This window comes from Scaptodrosophila lebanonensis, unplaced genomic scaffold, assembly GCF_003285725.1.
Source record: "Scaptodrosophila lebanonensis strain 11010-0011.00,11010-0021.00 unplaced genomic scaffold, SlebRS2 tig00000001-arrow-pilon, whole genome shotgun sequence".
NCBI classification, from domain to species: domain Eukaryota; kingdom Metazoa; phylum Arthropoda; class Insecta; order Diptera; family Drosophilidae; genus Scaptodrosophila; species Scaptodrosophila lebanonensis.
Genome location: NW_022060529.1, coordinates 21,588,778 through 21,609,331, shown reverse-complemented (window position 1 = coordinate 21,609,331; position 20,554 = coordinate 21,588,778). Strand labels below are relative to the sequence as shown.

General features: G+C 40.6%; 6 protein-coding genes across 6 annotated transcripts; 4 read left to right on the top strand and 2 right to left on the bottom strand.

Annotated features, from left to right (window-relative positions):
• The first annotated feature begins 94 nt into the window (after positions 1 to 94).
• On the top strand, positions 95 to 5,302 carry LOC115633475. Its single transcript, XM_030530973.1, has 4 exons — positions 95 to 126; positions 2,016 to 2,381; positions 3,817 to 4,003; positions 4,067 to 5,302. The coding sequence occupies exons 1-4, from the start codon at positions 95 to 97 to the stop codon at positions 5,300 to 5,302; spliced, it is 1,821 nt and encodes a 606-aa protein (XP_030386833.1).
• A 694-nt stretch (positions 5,303 to 5,996) lies between these two features.
• On the top strand, positions 5,997 to 8,210 carry LOC115633888. The gene is made up of 3 exons (XM_030531392.1): positions 5,997 to 6,342; positions 6,402 to 6,607; positions 6,665 to 8,210. Exons 1-3 carry the CDS (start codon positions 5,999 to 6,001, stop codon positions 8,071 to 8,073), a joined length of 1,959 nt encoding a protein of 652 aa, XP_030387252.1. The 5' UTR covers positions 5,997 to 5,998; the 3' UTR covers positions 8,074 to 8,210.
• Positions 8,138 to 8,759, top strand: LOC115633889. The gene is made up of 2 exons (XM_030531394.1): positions 8,138 to 8,360; positions 8,425 to 8,759. The coding sequence occupies exons 1-2, from the start codon at positions 8,222 to 8,224 to the stop codon at positions 8,721 to 8,723; spliced, it is 438 nt and encodes a 145-aa protein (XP_030387254.1). The 5' UTR covers positions 8,138 to 8,221; the 3' UTR covers positions 8,724 to 8,759.
• A 567-nt stretch (positions 8,760 to 9,326) lies between these two features.
• LOC115625217 (dolichyl-diphosphooligosaccharide--protein glycosyltransferase subunit 2) lies at positions 9,327 to 11,834 on the top strand. The gene is made up of 4 exons (XM_030520200.1): positions 9,327 to 9,474; positions 9,685 to 9,926; positions 9,986 to 11,270; positions 11,333 to 11,834. Exons 1-4 carry the CDS (start codon positions 9,462 to 9,464, stop codon positions 11,698 to 11,700), a joined length of 1,908 nt encoding a protein of 635 aa, XP_030376060.1. The 5' UTR covers positions 9,327 to 9,461; the 3' UTR covers positions 11,701 to 11,834.
• Positions 11,817 to 16,003, bottom strand: LOC115625212 (probable peroxisomal acyl-coenzyme A oxidase 1). The gene is made up of 7 exons (XM_030520186.1): positions 15,535 to 16,003; positions 14,042 to 14,201; positions 13,693 to 13,985; positions 12,722 to 13,634; positions 12,472 to 12,577; positions 12,261 to 12,413; positions 11,817 to 12,200 (listed from the first exon to the last, which is right to left on the bottom strand). The coding sequence occupies exons 1-7, from the start codon at positions 15,656 to 15,658 to the stop codon at positions 11,940 to 11,942; spliced, it is 2,010 nt and encodes a 669-aa protein (XP_030376046.1). The 5' UTR covers positions 15,659 to 16,003; the 3' UTR covers positions 11,817 to 11,939.
• Positions 16,004 to 16,891: 888 nt separating this feature from the next.
• LOC115633391 lies at positions 16,892 to 20,177 on the bottom strand. Its single transcript, XM_030530876.1, has 3 exons — positions 20,102 to 20,177; positions 19,699 to 20,030; positions 16,892 to 17,194 (listed from the first exon to the last, which is right to left on the bottom strand). The coding sequence occupies exons 1-3, from the start codon at positions 20,175 to 20,177 to the stop codon at positions 16,892 to 16,894; spliced, it is 711 nt and encodes a 236-aa protein (XP_030386736.1).
• Positions 20,178 to 20,554: the final 377 nt, after the last annotated feature.

Sequence of the window (20,554 nt, the reverse complement as noted above, 5' to 3'; positions counted from 1 at the left end):
AAGCAAAATGAAAGTAAAACGTACAAGATGTTCGCTATGTTTCCTTTATTGTGTTTTAAGGTGTTAAATGAAAAATAATCGTGAAAGCTATAAAATGACTACGTTTGATTGGAAAACCATCGACGGGTGCGTTTAAGAATTAAACTGAGCAAAAGTTGTTATGGGATTGAACCAACTGCAGGGTTTTCCCCTCTATAAATAACTGCACCTGCATACGCGTATGGATTTTCGCTATTTTTATTTGCCACACACAGTATGTGTTGCAAAACATGTGTTGACGCCATGGCCTTGACAATTGCCAGTGCCACAAAATGTAAACATAATGGCGCAGTCTTGTGCTATACTCGTATGTATGTCACATTATATAGTACTTATATTGTGGTGTATGGCGTGACTTGTGGATGTAAACAGCAATTAAGACACCATAAATCTTCATAATTTGTATGTAATTGTGTGTACCAACATATAAATGATTAGCATATTTAAATGGGTTACGTTACGCTGGTCTCTGAATGGAAATGAAAATCATTGGCTTAGGTCATTTGTTACAGCAGAAAGATTAAGCAACAGTGCCAGCACATTAAAGAAACCAACAACACACACAGACACACACACACTTACTACTAAGTCCGCGCAGTACATGAGCTACCTCTTTTTTCGTTGCATACTTTTGTGCGCCAATTCGGGTCAGCCACTGCTTTCTATTTATTGTTTTTATTGCCACTGCGCTCAACATGAGTTGCTCGTCTCCCAATTTAGTTCACGAACTTAAGGCTATGCATGTAATTGTCTGTAGGCTTGTGTGTGTGTGTGTGTGTGTGCAGGTGTGTCCCGTTTCCGCCGATTTGCCGCAATGCAAGCCTTTGCACGCACACCTGCCCCCGAAATGAACTGACAGTCCAGAGACGGCAGGAGGAATTTTTACTTTCTTTTTTCTTTTTGCACTGATAGCATACATGCAAAGCGATATGACTTGAATAAAATATGACTTATGGTCATATGCAGATTGGACTTCAAGTTTTCCCTTATTTATAGACACAAAAAAAAAAAAAACGTAATGGGAAAGGAATGAAGATTGTACAAATGCCAACCTATGCATATTCAAATGCCATATGTCGTCGCTACTTATTACCATATTCAGTCACAAGAAACTTTAAAAATAACTTTTACCAGCGCTCTAAAACGAAAACCTGCCGAGGCTTATTAAATATGCGAAACAACTCAATAAATTTTCAAGTGCAACAGGTGTGTGTTCAGGTATGCATTTCATAAAGTGTGAAGGAATTTCATATGGGGTACAAATTTATCATTTGTGCACACACACACACAGCCCACTGCCCTGATATTATTTAAGGGTTATATAGTATGTCTCCTATATATTTGCGTTTGGGTTCAATAAAATAACGAAAAAACAGTTGCCACCTCTTGAACTGTTCCTTGTTTATTGAACCCACAACAGTTGTTAGGGAACCGAACAGGGAATGCATTTGGCAACTATTGATTGAATTCGATTTCGCAAAGACAGGATTGCATGATATAGCATTGTGTCTGCCTTTGAATCAATTCAAAGGGACAATTTTCTAATTTGGCGCAATTTCTATTAGATTTGTTTATGTCTATGTATGCCTAGCAACATAAATATGTGTGGGTGTATCAGCTAATGTGTGTTTGTGTATTCCTGGCACGCCTTGCGAATGCTTTTACTGAATATAATGCCAGCGAATTTTTGACGTGTGGCCCTCACGACACGGCCTGTTATTCATAAGGCGCCATTTTCTTTCCATCAGAGCGCGCTGTCGTCTTCGTCATGGTATGTTTGTGTTGTTGTTCTTGCTACAAGTTTGCCATTATTAGCACGCTTCCCTGTTATTTACTGCCAAAGCAACCGCGTCTGTTGTTCAGTTGTAAACGTAGCGAACGATTGAAAGGTTCAGAATTCGAGCATAGCATACTTTTTGGGGTCGCTGGAAAAATCATCCATTTTCTGATTAGCACATACGACTCTGCCCTTGCAGCGCCAGCTTGAACTGGAATCGTTCCTTCTCCGAGCCCGACCTAACCAGCCAACAGCCACACAGCAATCGCTTCACCATAAAACACCCTCACGAGTATATAGCCGTAGATGATCTGAAATATTTCCGACGCCGCCAACCCGTTCACTCCAACTACCACAGCAACATCTGCCTCTATAATAGCGATGAGCCAGTCCTTCCCTTTGGATCTCTTAAAAGTGAATACACAAAGCACTTCCGTGCCTTTGCACCTAGCCTAAGGCCAGCTCTGTTGAGACGCGCGACCTCGTTGCGTCTGGAGGGCTTAATGCAGCTGCTTTCGGAGCATCAGGACAAGTATCATTGGTACACGCCCGAGGACTTGCAATTGTAAGTAGCCATTCCAATATTAAAAACAATTGTAATATACAATATAATATGCAATATATTCCAAAATCAAACTTATCTTAAGCGCAAAAAATAAATCAAAGTCAATTAGACCTTACCTTACACAGTATATAAAATTATACTATATTCGATCTAACGCGCGCCTTTTATTATTTATATTTTAAATTGTAAATAGCTTTAAGTAAATTGAAAGAATGCATAAGACCTAATATGTAAAAGGGTATTCTGGCTTAATCCGAGAGGCAAGAGGAGGCGTATTGTACATATTTGACAACACTGAAAGCTATAGCCACGTCCATCTGTCCGTCTGCTCCAGGAAGATGAAGTTTGTGTTTTTTTCCTGATGCACATCACTCCCTCGTCAGCTTTCATATGGTTTTCCATAACTTCCGTAATTCTTGGAGTTCGTACACCCTGAAAGGGTTTACTGCTTTTGTGCGAATGTGTGTAACACACAGAAGGAGGCGTGTCAGACACCCCAATGTATATATACAAGTATTCTTGATCAGTAGGACAACACGCATAGTTACGATTCTGATGGAAATTATTCTGTTGAAACTGCATATAAACAGTTTTGTATGTATGTATTGAATATATTGTATTAGTTTAATAAATTAATTAGATTAAGGTTTTTTTTAAATTAATTAAACAATTTTAAAAAGTTGTTTTCCTTTTTTTGTAGGAGTGGTTAAATGGTATTTAAGAGTTGAGCCCGCTCGACTCTAGTATTCCTTTCATGTTTATAATTACATCCGGTTACCTATTACGTGAATTTGAAAATATTTTGCTAATAGTTTTTTTTTTTTTTGTGGGAGTGGGAGCTGCAGGGTATTTAAGAGTTGGGTACAAAGTACTCTTTCTAGTTTGCTCAACTGAATTATTCTCTTTTTTTTAAATCGTTTATCGGTGATTAGTCACAAATTAGAACAGAAACTGTAAGTGTTTTAATTTTATTAAATGGAGTTTATTATTTAAAATAAATTTATTTCTGTTTTTCTGCTTTTATTATTTATATCTTTTTGTTAGGTCTAATATTTATCTCTGAATATTTTATTCAGTGAATCGATGCAGATGAGCAAATAAAAGTAAGTTTATACGTTGTATAAATAAACGAAATGTAAAGATGCAGGAACTGAACAAATCCCTGATTAATGTACATAAATAAAATCTGTATATCAACTGCTAAACTTATATTATTAGTTTATTGTGTCCGCTGGGTGCAATTTGCGTTAAATACCGCAATATTAGGCCAAAAAACTTCATTGGTTTCATATAAGCCAATTAGTCCTTTAGCATACAAGAAATAATTAGACAACCATGCTTTTAAATAAATTAATAGCAAATAAAAACTTTAATCATGTATTTATTTATTTACAAAAATTGAATTCCAAGTGATACTCTGTATACTTTTTTGCAGCTCACGAACTTTTCCAGTTCGCAATCCGGAGAACTTTCAACTTGGCGCCGACGCTGACGGTGGGGGAAACGGTGCGATGAAAAATTCCTCCTACCTCACATATCCTATGCTGAATACCAAAGCCAAGATAATGCTGCCTCGTGAAATGTTTGCTGAGGACAATGCGTTTACGCAGCGACGAGGCTCAGTGGCCCCATCCAATCGAGAGACCCCACAACCGCAGGAGCGTCAACAGCAGCAGCAAAAGCAGGGAGCAGTGAGCAAGCCTGCGTCGGACCAGTTTAAGCGGAACCTGGCTGTTCAGGAACAACACAAATGTCACCTGCAAATGCGAGCCCAGGCTGTGGAACAGGAGCCCATACCGTCCGAATACAAAAGGCAGTATGTTCAGTTTCCGATTGAAAAAGCGCACTCGATTCCGCAAATGAGCAGCATCAAGATACAGGGCGATTTCGTAGCTGTGCCGGAGTATCAGGATAGCTTTAAGATGTATGCCAACTATTCGAAGAGTGCGCCCATTAAGAAGCACGACAATCTGCGAATGTCCGGCGCCGAAGTAGAAGCCCAACCGCACGAGTATAGTAAAGATTTGCCAGAGTACAGAGACAAATTCAATGACCCACCCAAGCACATGGCCAAAGAGAAACCCTTAAAAACCGATGATCATTTGCATCCCCGTGGCGAGTTCAGCAAAGATGTGCCCGAATATTACGAGAGCTTCCGTGACCCACAGGTCAAAGAGATGCCCGAGCGTGGAAAGTGTCGGGAACCCTACTTGCGCCTTCGCGGCAAAATCGAATTTAATCCCGAGTATCGCAACACCTATTTGGACTTTCCGCGCTCGCGTCCCATTGTGCGCAAGCCGGCCTCTTCGTTCCGCTTGCCCACATCCGGCATACCTGGTGCGCCAGCCAATGGCACCAGCTCCAGCTTGACGGACAACCAGGCGCAAAGCTGTCGTGGACAGCAGGACTCAAGCTATGACCATATGGAACTGCCCAGCTGCACCACAGCCACCGACATGACTGCCACCCCGGAGTACAGGCGGGCTAATTATAACTATCAGCTGCGCGAACGGACACCCACACGAAAGCTACAGGAGAGCGATGGCGGCGGAAACAGCAAGCTGGTCACGAGCAACCTGCGCAAGAGCTCGGACTCATCGCTGGAGACCCGTCAGGCAGTCACATATAAGAGACGCACTTCACGCCCACGTCAAGTCAAGGACCAGCCCAACGTGCCCAATTTTGAAGAGGTTGGAGGTAATGCGGCCAAGAAACCAGCGAGGTTTGGACGACGGGCTTCCGTATTGCAGAATGCGGCCAATTGCCGAGAGAATTCTTCGATAATTGAAGGTAATCCCAAGTATGCTGTGGGTAGTCGACGCGCTAAGCATAAAATTGAGAACCAACAAGGCTCCTTCGTGGTACTCGATGAACCGTGTAAGCCTTCCAATTGGATGAAAAAATCCTGGTATGATTCTTAGAATAGATGTGTAATTATGCATTAGTTCCTTTAAAATATGCATACTTGAATAAAATTGATAAAATGAAAACTACTTCCTAATTTCCAAAAAGCTCATTATAAACAAGAATGGAATGCTAGAAGGGATGCTAGCCATAAACATTTTAAAACAATAATATAAATGAATTTTAATGCATTTTTATTAATTTTTTTTAAGGATTTTAACCATTAAGATATAAATGGGAATAAGACTTAAAAATTAAAACTCTTGTTTCTAGAAAAACACTTTAAAAGTCGAGCTAGTTAACTTCAATTTGTATTTTTTATTTTGTCTCTTTTTTAAGTTTTGAGGTAATTGCTGACATTTTTTGTGAGTGTATAGCATCTGTTTTTTTTTATATTCAGGCCCAAAAAGCTTATGTTTTTATGTTTAAACAACATTGATGACGTTTTTTTTTTTGGCAGATAAGAATAAATATAAACAAACTTCGCTTTTTCACCACGACCACGGCTAGGCCAACCCTTATCTTATCTGGTCCGTAAGCACACCCATTGATAAGTATTTCGAAGAGTGATGCGAAATAGTGTCGCTTACTCATGGGTCACATCGCAGTCGACATTCCAGTAATACAAGAAATTTCGCAATTGAAAGATGTAGAGGAGGAACGCTGTGGCAGCATAAAGCAGATAAAATTACTCATTATTTACCGAAAGCGGTATGGAAGTCAACAATGCAGCAATTCCCCCGCCTCACATTCTCGGCTACACGATACGCAGCCGCACTCGCATCTATGTGTCCTACATTGTGCCGACCAGTTTAGCCTTGTTAGTCTATATTGTGCAAACTTCAGCGGATCTGGCCCTGAGCTATCAACACTTCCGGACGAAAGAGCCGGGCTTTGGTGCAGGAACCTTGATTGTTGTGCTTCTACCAGCCATACTTACCTTTATCTTGGTGCTCAGCTCCAAAGAGCAGCGAACAAATGTGGCAGGAAGTCGAAGTACATTTTGGGGACTTCACGTACTGCAGCTGTTGCTTTTCCCATTTTTTGTTGTATATAGGTAGGTAGTGTTTTACATATGAAGACTTTTTTGTTGGCAACTCACATTTCAACGATAAGATTCACACTGCGCCTGTTCTGGGCCATCGACGCATTGTTCCATGATGATGATGATACCGAGCGTATGAAAAGCCTGGCCAAGGCAACAAAAACGTCCAGTATCGAGCTGTACCTGCTCATACAGGCCTATGCACAGGCAGCGCCTCAGATAATCCTGCAGTTGTATAACATGCTGGCACAGGATATGTTTCGCAACTACGAGACCTGTAAGTAGTTATACAAATATTTTAACTTACCCAACTCCCTAAGATTGTAAATTGTAGCCGCCGTTCAGGCCCTATCATTGATCTTCTCGGCAATCAATTTGGCGGCCATAACAACAAGCTATCATCGCATCGAGAGTCAGCGACGCGTTGGGCGGCATTATCCTTGGGCCACCAAGCGGCAAGTAGATGCACATCAGTCAATGCTGGAACAAAATGAGCGCATCTGCAAGGAGGCAGCTGAGCGGAAAAAGCGCGACTCGGAGCGAACTATTACCAGCTTTCCAGAGTCTGAAAAAATTATGGCTAATTTCCATGCGCGGCATGAAGCAACAGCTGAAGGCGAAAAACGCCATGAACTACACATTCAGGGCATGGATGAGGTGGACAACGATGCTGCAGAGCAGCAGGAGACAAAGGTCCTCCTACACACTCCCTCGAGCCAGAGCCATGGTAATATCACTGATGATGATAAAATTGAAAACACCAGACCCAAATTACGACTACACCGCGAAGAGCTTGGCAATCTGGATAGCATAGAAATACTCGACACTGTACCAGAAACGCCACCGCCCAGACCACCGCCTGCTACAGCCCCGCCAACATTGCCAGTATTAAGAAGTGCAGACATCGGAGCAGCGGACTTAAGACGGACTATGTCGGATAACGACAGTCGACGCAGTCGTCGAATGAATCGACCACTCTCCCAGCTCGAGACATTTAAGGATATGCTGCTGGTCAACGCTCAGCTCTATATTAAAGAAAACGTGCCACGCCCCCCAAAAATGCTCACAACACGCGTCGATAAAGAGCCAACTGACGAACACACTCCCCTAGTCCAGCAATCACCAGCCCCTCAAACACCCAATTCCCAAAAAGCATCGCCGCTCACGCCCAAAGATGTTGTGGACTTTTATTTTCCACGTCCTACAAAAATTGTCAATGGAATACAACAGGACGACTTTGCGGGCCGATCTGTTGCCTTCTTTGGCTGGATGGCTTTCATTATAATGCGAATGCTGTCGTTAGCCACTTTCTGCATCTTCTACCCAAAGGCTTTCTTCATAATTGTGGGCGTCCATTACGCCCTAATGATCGGTGCTTTGGGCTTCGAATCCCGCTTCCGGGGCACCTGGAATCGGACGCTTTTCTATCTTCTGCTCGCCTACATCTACATTTTCGTTCTTCTCGAGTTCCGTGTGTGCTTCAAGCGCATAAGATTGTGGTACACTAGTTATTTGATCCTAACGCTTGCGGAGAATATATCCATGACGGCCATTTGGTATAATAATGCAGATTTTGAGTCCTGGTGGTTCGGATTTATCTGGGAGTGGATTATCTACAGTGGTGTCCTATTTTTAGCCACAATCATTGTATATTATTTCATACTGCGGCCCAAAGAAGTAGCGCTAATCGTCGAGGATGAAGCGCAGGCGCAGTCTCAAACTGACACCCCATCGATTGCCTGAAGTTACATTCGTTGCCAGGGGCTGACAATTTTGTTTTTATTTAGTTCTAGGCCACACAGCAGGCATTTACAATTTTATATTAAAAATACACACTCAACAATAAATTATTTCCGTACTCGAGTACACTTCACAAATACCTATTAGAAAAATGCACGAAGGCAACGAAGAGGAGCTTGGAGGTGGCCGTGGTGAAGACCACAGAGAAGGCCGGGAAATGACGGATTGTCCGAAGGGGCTAACTGAAATGAAATATAGTTATAATGTGCCGAAAATCAAGAAGAAATTGAGTAAGAAAAAGCTCATATCAATGGAGAGAATTTCTATATCTTATTCTTCTCTGCCTTCCCCCAGCCACTCGTGCCAACCGAATGGAACAGTTTTTGTGGAAAGAGTTTTATGACGAGTACATTCGTCAAAATTCCATACCGATGGTGGAGCCAAAGCACAGCACAGAATATAACGATCAATATTGCAAGGAAATACCGAGCGATGATGTGGAGAAAAAGGAGGTGTTGGCCAATAAATATCCGGTCTATTGCACAACGGCCATTACTTTGTGGAATCACGAAGGCGACGTTACAAAGACGTTCAAGAAAAAGTACTCAATAACACGGCCAATAGCAGAGTGCTCAGAAAAGTTTGCTCCATAGAATTCACAGCCAATAATAATTGCATTAGCAAAAGTAGCAGTAACGCAACTCAAATATTTCGTCAGCATTAGGAATATATTTAACATAAATTAGAACAAAAACGAATACAATAGCACTAAACAGTTTAAAGACAAGAGGTGAAGGAATTCTAGGTGCATCATAGACGAGCCTATGAAAATATAACGTTTTTGTTTTGTTTTTAGTTTTTTCTGCATGAGTAATGCATAAGTTTGTGTTAACGAATAAAAATTAGTGTTAAATAATGAGTTAGATATTTTCATTCAGTTCAGTTTATTTCAATACTTGCCCACAGCTTTCATCCCGGGAATTTATAATTCTTCAAATAACAATTGAAGATCCATATTCATCTACATTAAAGTGCAGTTAATGTTTTATAGAGTTTTGATATTTTGTTATTGCTTTTGCAAACTGATTTTTGCACTGTACTTATTTAAATTGGTCGTTTTTTCCATTGTGTTTTGATATTGGAAATCGAAATGACGTTACTTAATATCATATGTTAGTGCAGTAAATTATCGATAAAATTGAACTTTAAAGGCAAGTGCTCGGCAATTTCAGTGTTGGAAGGTGGTCATATGCGCTGACGTGTCTGCACTGTCGATGAGAAAATTGGCCGAAAACGAATCAAGCGGTGCTAGTGCGGGCTATTTAATCACTTATTATTTCTTTTCCTAGCCCTTAAAAGTCGTTTAAGTACACAGGAACCAAAATAGTAAAATGTTCAAACTAGGTAAGTTTCAATTGAATGCACAGTAACCTCCCCCAAATACAAGGGACTTACGCCGGCATACGCGTGTGTCGGTGTGTTGCTTTTGCCGGCGTCGTCATACATACATAGATATCTTCATTTACATATGTATGTGTGTATAGATTAAGATAATCTGTGGTCAATAAAAACATTGCCAGTAAAACATTAATTATTTTTAAAATATGATCGCAGGTTTGCCAATATTTTGTGTGCTGGCATTTGCTTGTGCACCGACGTGGAGTGCGCGCACAGTTCACAGCCACCTGGGTCCGAAAGACCTCACCCGCCTACAGAAAGTTTTCGCCGATGGGCTGAGTTCCACAGACCTGCAAGCAATTTACTTTGCCAGCCTCAATCTTGAAACGACCGATGCTGCACTTAAGGATGCGCTATGCAAAAAAATCGTCACCCTGCATGCAGAGTCGAAACTGAACGTAAGTAAAATGCCAAATTACCTGACAAACAATAATTCTAATTATTCTTCTTATTGCAGAGTTTTGAGAAAGACTTCTATTTGATTGGTGCCAACACGAATTTGCGCTGTACGTCCAAAATAGATGAGGGCATACTGGCCAAGGTTTATAAAGCATTTGATTCGGAATTGGGCAGCACCCAGGAGATATTCTATCGCGTCTACACACATAAGGTAGTTGGTGTGCAGATTAATGATGCGGCCAAGGCGAAAATTGCAAAGCGTCTACAGGAATTGTTGAAGAAGGATGATACTCTTGCTGGACTGGGATATGCGTTTAATGTGGCCGTGGAATTGGGCGAAAGTGGTGCTTTTGTGGCTAACCGCGTCGAAGACGCTATTGTGCAGGCAGATGAAGTTGATGGCAAGCTACTACAATTCGAGGGCGGCCTAAGCATCACAGCTTTGATTATCAACGGCGCATTTGGCGTGACCAAGGCTTATAACAAACCAGCACCAATTACTGCTGAGCAGGCTGTGAAATTCGCCAATTATTTCCTAAGCCGTCGTTCGGTTCAGACCGCCAAAGGAGCACATGTGTTAATTGAAGCACTAAAGACGATTAGTGGCTCTGGAAAGGTTACACCCATCTGTGTACAACTAATTGGCAATGCGCAACTTGAAGCGCAGTCGCCTACATTGAATGTAGCAGTAGTCGATTTGCTTGGGAAGGCTCTGTCGCCAGCTGTACAAAACATCGAAGCAAAGATTCTCCTCAAAAAGGATAACTCTGTCTTGGCGGATAAGGTAAAACTCACCTCTAAATCGTCGGACAGAACGACGTTCGTTGCTGATCTGGGGAGCTATAAACCAGTTCGTGGCATTTATCAAGCCGAATTGAATGTGGATGGCTTGTACAAGCAGCAATTGCAATTTAAAGTTCTCGGCCGAGTCAAAGTGCAGAGTTTGGAGATAGGCGTTGCCGAATCAGATGCCAGTGCATCCACACGCAAGCAAAGCGTCACCTATCCCAATAAGTTGAAGGATTCACTGTCAGCAGACAGCACGCAGAAGTTGCTACTGAAGACATTGCTGGTGGACGAGAGCAATAACAAACCCATCGCTGTACAACAAGCGTTCGTACGTTTGTACAACAAGGCCACAGGCAAGGAGGTCATTTTTATAGCAGAGCAAGACAGCAGCAAGGCCTATAAATTCGACATGGATGTGGGTAACAATGGAAAGAACTTCAACTACAATAGTGGAACCTACAACCTCTATTTGACCGTTGGTGATGCTTCGCTCTCCAACTCCTTCGAGTGGCTTGTAGCTGATGTGCAACTGAAATTTAATCAGGACGGAAAAGGTACGAGTTGTTATTAACGAATAAAACCCAATATGTCCAACTTATTCGTTTATATTCCATAGATACCAAGTCGAAGACTGTCAGAGGCCCTTTACCTGAGATCGTGCATCAATTTAGGGTTCCCGAAAAGCGTCCTCCTCGCCTTGTGTCCGACATATTCACTGGCCTGTGTATAACACCGCTTGTGCTGCTATTTGTTTTCTGGGGAAAACTGGGGATCAATGTGTCAAACTTCTCAGTGGCGCTCAGCACAGTCGGTTTTCATGTGGGTTTCGGCGGCATCCTGGCGTTGTTCTTTGTTTTCTGGCTGCAGCTAAACATGTTCCAAACTCTGCGCCTGCTTGTACCAATCGCAGTATTCACATTCCTCACAGGCAACCGCTTGCTGCGACGTATCCATGCACAACGCACCGCCAAGAATGCATCATAAATGCCATCACATGATTCGTCGTCTATCATTCGAAATAAGTTGGAAGTGCATTTTGTATGTATGTTGCATTATCCGCAACCGACTGCAGATCTAAATAAATGAGTTATCTCTATGTATTTACTAGTAGATCAACATATAATATTGCAATTATATTTAAAGCTAGGCAATGCTATGTATTTACAAGATATAGACAATAGTAACAAGTTACGGAATTGAATTGTTGAGCCAATGCGAGAGTTCTACAAGTGCGCTTTCATAAACGGCTTCAAATACTTGTGGAATGAGGCATTCACTGGCTCCTTATTAAGTGGATTCTTCTTTGCCGACTCGAATATATGATCGTAGACATTGCCATCGTATGCGCCCAGTGCCGAGTCCAAGACACGATCGTGCAAATCGAAGCTGTCCACCAGGGCAACTGCATTTGGACGTAAACTTTTCAGGCAACTCTCCAAACGCAGCTCCAGCTTGCTGACATCATCATCCGTTAAGTCGATAAACTACAATATAAATAATAAATTTAAAATAACCTCAAATAGTATATTTAGAAGATCACGCACGCGCAAGAAGTTGCCAATGCGATTAAGACAGGCATCGATCAGATACAGCTCCAGCACAACCTTTAGGACATCAGCCAAGGCTGGTGAAACCGCGCGTGACACAGCGAGTATTTCATTATAGGCCGATTGCGCCAGAAAGGCACGTCCATGGAGCTGCAATGAAATTGTAGTGATATAAGTCGTGTGTCTTTAAAAGTTAAATTTCACTTACATCTGCCGCTTGCGTTAGTTCTATTCCACATAAATTGGCAGCCACCTCGGCGCTATGTCCTTGACGGCGTCGTTGTTCGATGCGTTCGTAGGCGATGCGCACTTTGCTGTTGGTTGTAATTTAAAGTGTAAGCAATTAGAGGTTTGCATAAAAGCTGAACGTGGAAAAATTACATTAGCTGACAATTTGAAAATGCTTTAACCCGAATGATAAATTTATTGAATGACTATTATTCTTTGTGTGAACTCACTTGGCTGCCACATAATGGAAAGCTCTGACAATGCACTCCAACGATCCATCGAAATTCACAAACTGTCTTTCCTTTAAAAAATCGTTGATGTACGCCACAGTAGGCACCAGCTTCTCGCCATTCAATGCCTGGCCATAGACTTTGACCAAATATCGTGCAGTTTGCAGCAGCATTACCGTATTTTCGCCCTCGTATGTGCACACAGCCGTAGTCATACCATAAATGGTCGGAAAATTTGAGACTTCCAAAAATCCGTGACCCCCACAGGCCAAACGAGAGGTCTCAACGCCCGCAGCAGCATCGGCGCTACAGATGGCCTTCAAACAGCACGAAAGAGCGTGCATTTCGGGCAGACGATCCAGATTTCCTTGCTCGATTTCGCCCGATAGCACATTGTACATATTCCATATGCCATCGCCGGTTGCCTTAAACACAATCGCCTTGGCTATTTGGGGAAATAGTTTTAGCTGTTGTGTGGTATGGTCCATGATCTGTGGTTCTGGCTGATTCGGATCAATGGGGCTTTGACGTCGCACCGCCGCATACCGCGTCGCAATAGTGGATGCCTTGGCTAAGCTCTGTGCTGTGTCCCTAATAAGCGCACAACGCACAAACATCATAGTTCCATAGGTAAGTACACTGTTCTTAGGCGCCACATAAGTGCCATCGGGCAGCACCTGCTGGTTCTTCATCAGCATATTCTTAAGTGGCACGCGCACATTCTTTAATCCCAAATAGCCATTGTTCACTGCCTTCATACCTAATTTTGTACCAATGTCGCCAATGTCTATGCCTGGCAGCGGTTCATGCGTATCCGAGTGACGAAGTTGCACGATGAATGGCGCCAAGCCACGGAACTCCCCTTTCGTGTATAATTGTGCAACAACGACTGCGTGATTCGCTGTGTGGCCCACTGAAAATGGTAAGGGAATGTTATAAAATAAACATTATCGGGGTCAGTAAGTACTTACAGCCTCCGGGCCACCATTTGTAGGCGGTAATTGTTGGCGAATTGATGACAAACTCTTGTGTCTTCTCATCATAGTCAGCGCGTGTCTCCAAGCCACGCAGGAATGTGCCGTGTCCCAGTTCGGTTTGTGCATAGGTGCCAATTATTTCACAGTCCCAGGCTTTGCTCAGCCATTCCACTTGCTGCTCCATGGTTCCCTGTCCCATAATCGTGGGCACAAACATTACATAATGAAGGGTTAAGGGATTTCCTTCCTTCAGAATAGCCGCGCCAAGTGAGCCGCCCAGCAATGCGCTATTCAAATTAGAATGAGTTTCGACAATAACAGAAATATTTCTATGCACCCTCACTTGTAGGTATCCACGCCATCTTCCCCTTCAGCGCGCAACTTCCTGATCTTCTCACCAATTACACAAGCCTTGCGCAGACTGTGCTCGTAAAGCTCTTTGTGAGACAAATATGATATGGGTAGATCATCTTTCAATTCTGGATCGTCCAGAAACATTTTCTCTAAAAATAAGTTATGTACATTTCAGAATGTATTAGTATGTACTATAATAAAAGTAATTAAAATCCTAAGAATGTATTGGTACATGTGTACTATAATAATGTAATATACACTTAGTTTTATTTTATTTTAGAAATAGTACATGTGTATCTGAATTAAAATCGTAACCATCCACTCATGCAATATACACAATACAACTAAAAACTCATGCTCAACTATAAAATTAGACACAACTCACTAACTTTAGTCGCAATTGATTTTACCATATATGTATAAAGTATATTAATATGGAATGGGTTTCTCTTTTAAAAATGGTGAATATACATATATAGAATGATATATGTAGGGCTGTAAAAGTATTTAATAAGTGTCATAAATAAATAAATGCTTTTTGAAGCTGCAAATCTTATAGCTATGTACATACATATGTTGTAGGGTGCTGGTGCGGTGAAGGTCACTACTATAGTACCCCCATAGGTACACTCTTGTTGGTCTTCCAATCAGTATTGTTTAACATTGTTACCAGCAGTGTTAGTTGCTATAATTAGCATTCGACAAAGCGATTAGCCCTAATCTGCCAGATAAAGGCAGCAATATTAGCGATTTGCGAAAGTAGTGGAATGTCCACAAGTGCAATGTAATGCTACAAATAACTTTATCACCTTAACTACAATAAGCTCAGCTTTACTTGCGAATGCGTCATATCAGTTCAAAGTTCGATCAAAGTTTAAAAGCTAAATGGCTGCGAGCACCGACGCTATAGTTTGCTTAGTACGGAAGCCCGACCGGTTTATGCCGCCGAATTGTGAAAAATTTATGCGTATAGTATTTTTCAATCTTTGCATATATATAATTAACATTTGAGTTAATGAATGGGCAGCCAAAGAAGCGATGAATCAAAACAAAACTGATGGGAAGTGCCGGCGGCTATTGTAATCAGTCGCTTCCAACCATTTACATATGCATTTCTTTTGGGTAGAAATAACAATACAATACCCCACTTCTTGGTGATAAGCAACGTTACACTTTAAATGTTTGTAAATTGTAAGAATACAATTTAGTAGTGTAAGTAGGGCCACAATCTATTATTCCCGTTAATTGTTGGCATATTTGCGACGCCTAAGCCACGTTTAGTGATTTGCACTGTCACGCTATTGGGGCAACTAATTGCAAAATGCGAATGCGCCAAGCGTTTTTCTGGCTAACAACCAGTTAATGGCAGACGATCTGGCGGGGTAGCGGTATACATTAGCACGAACGTATGTATGTACATATGTATGTGTGTTTGTATGTATGTGTGCATATACATATTTTAAAGTGAAAAAAGTAACTTACCCAAGGCCTTCTTTTGTTCATACTGTGCTGGGCCACCAGCCCACCAAACTGAGAACTCATTTGGATTAAAAGAGGCCGTGTTTCGCTCCTTTTGTAGGTCAGGATTAATTTCTTGTACTGGCATTGTAAAAAGTACTTTTTTTTAACAAACTTGATCCAAAGTGCAGTTTTATAAAACAGGTCTCAATAACTTCAAACACACAGTCACTTCCAAATACCCGACCGTCTTTAACGGTTGGTTCGCACTAACTGAAGAAACAACGAACGAGTACTTGTCCGTGCGAGCAGAAAGCCAAGATTAGTTATTAGTTGTTCGAGTCGAGTATGTCGAAATCTAATCGCCAACTGCGTCTTGTTGTTGTTAATGGATTTGTAGATGAACTTTAGCCGCTTGTACGATGTAGAAAACAGACATATGTACGCAGCAATCAGTTTATGTGCGCTTGTGTGTGGGCTTTAGCTACGTATTTCTATAATCAATATTATTGTTGTTGTTGTTGCTATAGCGCGAATAAAAGCAACTTGCTTTTGCTGTAATGTCAAAATCAGCTGTTAGTTGTGAAGCAGCTGTGGCTGACCAGGGCTGCTAGCTAAGAAAACCAATTTGGCGGTTTCTTCAGTAATTTGAATTTTGTTTAGGTTTTATTGTACAGTACGCTGATTGTTATTTGAATATATTGTATGTACCTAAAATACATGATTCTCATTGCTACAGCTACAAACAAATTATTTCAATGATTTTGACTGATTTATTTTCAACATGAACACCATTACTTTAGTTTATCGAAAAAATATTTTAGCTACCATAACTTACAAAACCGCAAATCTTAAAAAACAATCATTGCAAGATTTTGATACTCTTTTATGTCAATAACATTAACATTTTTAAACTAAGCCAGTACTTCATCTAAACACAATTCGAAAACCTTTTTGAAATTAGAAAATCAAAATCGGTGTACTAAAACGATTCATGCAACAAACTTTAAGTTGAATCACTATGGAAAAGATAGGGGAGGATACAGGGTACACAAGAGCAGGGCTGGTTTTACTTGTTTTAAAGAACTACTACTAGCGCAGCAACCAATTAAGTTAAGACAACAGGTATTTAATATAGTAATTTAATTTATTTTGTTTTTATTCAATGTACATATATTATTTAGAAGATCTAAGACTAAATCTTTGGCTTAATGTAGTCAGTTAATTTTCTTACAATTATTTATATGGATAGATGTAGAATGAAATCACGTTTGTAATACAATTTTTAGGTATTAAGTACATAAGCACATGGCGTGGCACAATTTGGTAGTTTGTATGTATGTAAATGCTCGATTGTGACATTAATCTTGCACCACCATATTTATAATCCATGCGTCTGACTGTTCGCGATTCTGCTCTGCTGTTGGTTGAACGCTCCATAGGCACAACCATTAGACACATGCGACTGCGAATGGTCTAGTTGCGCCAGTTCCGATGGATACCAATGGGCATGTGCATCCTGCATAGATGTATAGCTTATCCCCGTCACCATGTTGGAGTCGCTGTGTGGAATTTTGTTATAGGTTTGTGATTGTTCCATGTGTGTCCAATCTCTGCGCGTTGATGTAAGGCCCAAAGTTCGGTTACCGTGCTGTAAGTGCTGATGAAATTCAAAGGGCCAGCTCTGAAAGACAAAAATGTGTAATTTTTCATAAATCATTAAAGAAAAACCGCAGCACTATAAATGGAACAATATGCCACGACAGCCCACATCGCCTTTATTTGTTTACACAATTTTGATTGTTTTTAGTGCCTCTTTGGGAAATGTTTTCATAGATCAACAATAACAACGTCATTACGGATCTATAAAAACATAAACACCCAAGCACTTGCGGACACAATACGCAAGACTAGAGACACTCATCCACAACTATTTACAATATAAGCAGGGAAACCATACCAAATGGGTTGTTCCCACAAGGCGCTACAATATCATCAACATGCCATCTTTTTAGCAGCGGCGTGGCGCGTGCGTAACACAAATTAGGGTGCCTGCTTAGGATGCCGATGCCGAATGGGAATGGGAACGGGCTGACTAGTGCAAACAAACCTCTGCCACCATATGGGCGCAATACGCAGACAGGCATAATATTTGCTGAAATCTTCGTTCACAGCACATTTCAATATAAACAATTGGGTTGTGCACACAACTTGATGAATAGACATTGTACCATTTGTACTAAGCATTATTCTTGTTCATGCCACAGAATTCTAAACAAAGTCATTAGATACGTAGTACAAATCACTTTTACTTTAATAGATTGTCGTCAATTCACCTGACCGTCGTCTATATACATACATATGTACGTACATACAGGCATATGCACATACTTGTATTTAAGAATGTATGTATGTATTTTTATGAGAAAATGTCGCTCTAAATGAACCAAACACACTTTCCCTTGGATGTCATTCACTTTGCTCGCATCAAAGTTGAACATCTTTAAAAATAACAACAAGAACACGCATAGACTAACTAATGTTGCGGTCTAGATCTATGTATGCATGTACGTCCGGGTCTGCCACCACGTTGGTTTGGGCCTGTCACTCATATTTAATATTTTTGAAATTCACAAAAGTATCGCATTACAGGAAAGCAAGACAAACTGAAATCACAAAATGTGATTTAAGTATCTTAGGGTCTGCACCTTCAAAAGTTACGCACAAAGACATTGCTCAATGCCTAATACTTTTGGTATGTCTAGACGAATGGGAAATATGCAAAGAATAAAATAAAAAAAATAAAATAGCATAAAATAAAATGCATATTGTATTAGGGAACGTCTTACTGGAGGAGGGACGCAAAATTTGTGTAAAAGTTAATTACATGCAACGGTGTATTATTATTAGCGATCTAATATTTTTCTCAGAAAAAGAGAAGTCTCCTATCAAACCTAATTCATATGTTCTAATTGAACTTATTTTGCAGCATTTCCAATACGGATATCAGGATAGTATTTGGACATATGTATGTAAATTGAATCCGAAAATTCAGGGTAATAAATTTCTATTATAGGAAAAGCAGATTTGTTCTTCTGTGCCTTTGTATGTATCTTCATTTGGAGATTGTTTTTTAGGATTTTTTTTCATTAAAACAATTCTTTATTTAGGAGCTTCTTGGAATATATGAACAAGTTTAAACAGAGTTTTTGAATGGCTGGATTTGCAGCGAGATTATTGCCAAGGAGCAGAATAAAATAAGTGGCATTGGAATGACTCATAACTGAAGGAGTTTTTGTTTATTTAGATTTTCATATTTTAGTTCATAAAATTATTTATTTTATCGTTTATTTAAGGCCATCCCCTGAGTCAGTCGGAGCACATTTGTTTTCTGGGAATTCAATTATTTTTTTACAATTATTGGGGGATTTTAAAAGAGCGAAAAAATCTTTCTCTTTGGTGTTAATACCAACCAAAAGTGTCCTAATACATCCTTTGTTTGGGATTTATTTTTAAAAATATACTTTTTTTGATACATAGACAGACAAACATAAAAAAACCATAGTAAGGATGGCTGTCATCCTTCCAAAAACTTATTGGCCCACCTTAAAAGTTCGATTTCATTTCATTTTTAACAATCAATTGAATTCAATGAGTGAATTTAGCTTGTTATTTTGGAGTTATACTATTTTGCACTTTTCCACTTATTGAATAATTCGTTCAATTAAATGAATGAGAGTAATTGAATTTGGAATTATTATATTACAAGTCGAAATCAGTTTCAGGAATAGCGCAATTAATGAGCATACTATTTAATGAAATACTATAGTCTTATCAATGGATCATAACCTAATTACTTTGCACATGATCAGCACGCTCCTAAACGAATCTTAATAGAATTGAATAGATGTATAGGCTACATATCCCCAGTGACATTTATGTCACGCATTGACGGGACTCATCTGCAGGTGTGTATAAATAGCTGCTACAAATCCCACAGATTCCTCGACAGATGACCTGAGTATCTACTGCACTGTGCACCGCTAAGTGGTGCCACTGACTTCATTTATTTATACATATGTACATACATACCCGTAAATGTATGCATATACTTCTGTATGTCGTTTGTAAATCCAGCCACGACAAATTTATGACAAGAAGAATGTTAAATGATTGCATGACACTTACCATGCCGCTGTGTCCACCATTATGGAAATTAAAAGCACCGATGCCAGATCCTCCAGCGCCGCCAAGACTACCACCGCCGCTTCCACAGTGGGGCAAGTGGCTTGTGTCCAGATTTTCGGTGCCAGCGTTGACACCGCTGCCATTCTCAACAGCAGTAATTAGCTGTTTAATGTACAGAGTGGCCAAACGCAACGTATCCAATTTGGACAGTTTTGTGTCGGGTGGAATGTTGGGTAATTTGGTTTTTAGACGCCCATAGGCGCTGGATAGGACTCGCATACGCATACGTTCGCGCGCATTTGCAGCATTTCTTTGAACCGGGGGCTGGGAACCTGGTAACAGCAAGAGATGGGAAATTCCCGTTGATTAATTAACACTTCGGTCAGCAATTGCTTTTGCTTACTATGAGAGCTGGCATCCTCATCGAAATCATCATCGTAGAGTTCTAGGGGACTGGAGGAGCGCCTCTTACGTGGCATTATGTAATCTTTAAAATCGCTTTTTTTTCACCTTTTTGATTTGGTTTAGAAACAATTGTTCTTTTCACTGTCACTGCAATATTTACGAAATTAAATATGGTTTCTTTTTAGTCCATCTACTGTTATGATGATGTTACCACGCGGAACACAGAACCGTTGCGTAGCGCGTGAAAAATACGTCTGCCTTTGGGATTGAGAAAATCTTCCTTTATACACACATTCCCATTCTCTTACACATGTCAGGGCCTATTTTTGGCACTTGTGGGCGTGTTTAAGTCGTATAAAGTGCCGTTAGTCTGCTACAATTGGTGGAAGAAATAACATATGGTGTGATTTCCATACTCTCTCTCTTCGTGCTTGCTCCGCATTGGCCCGTT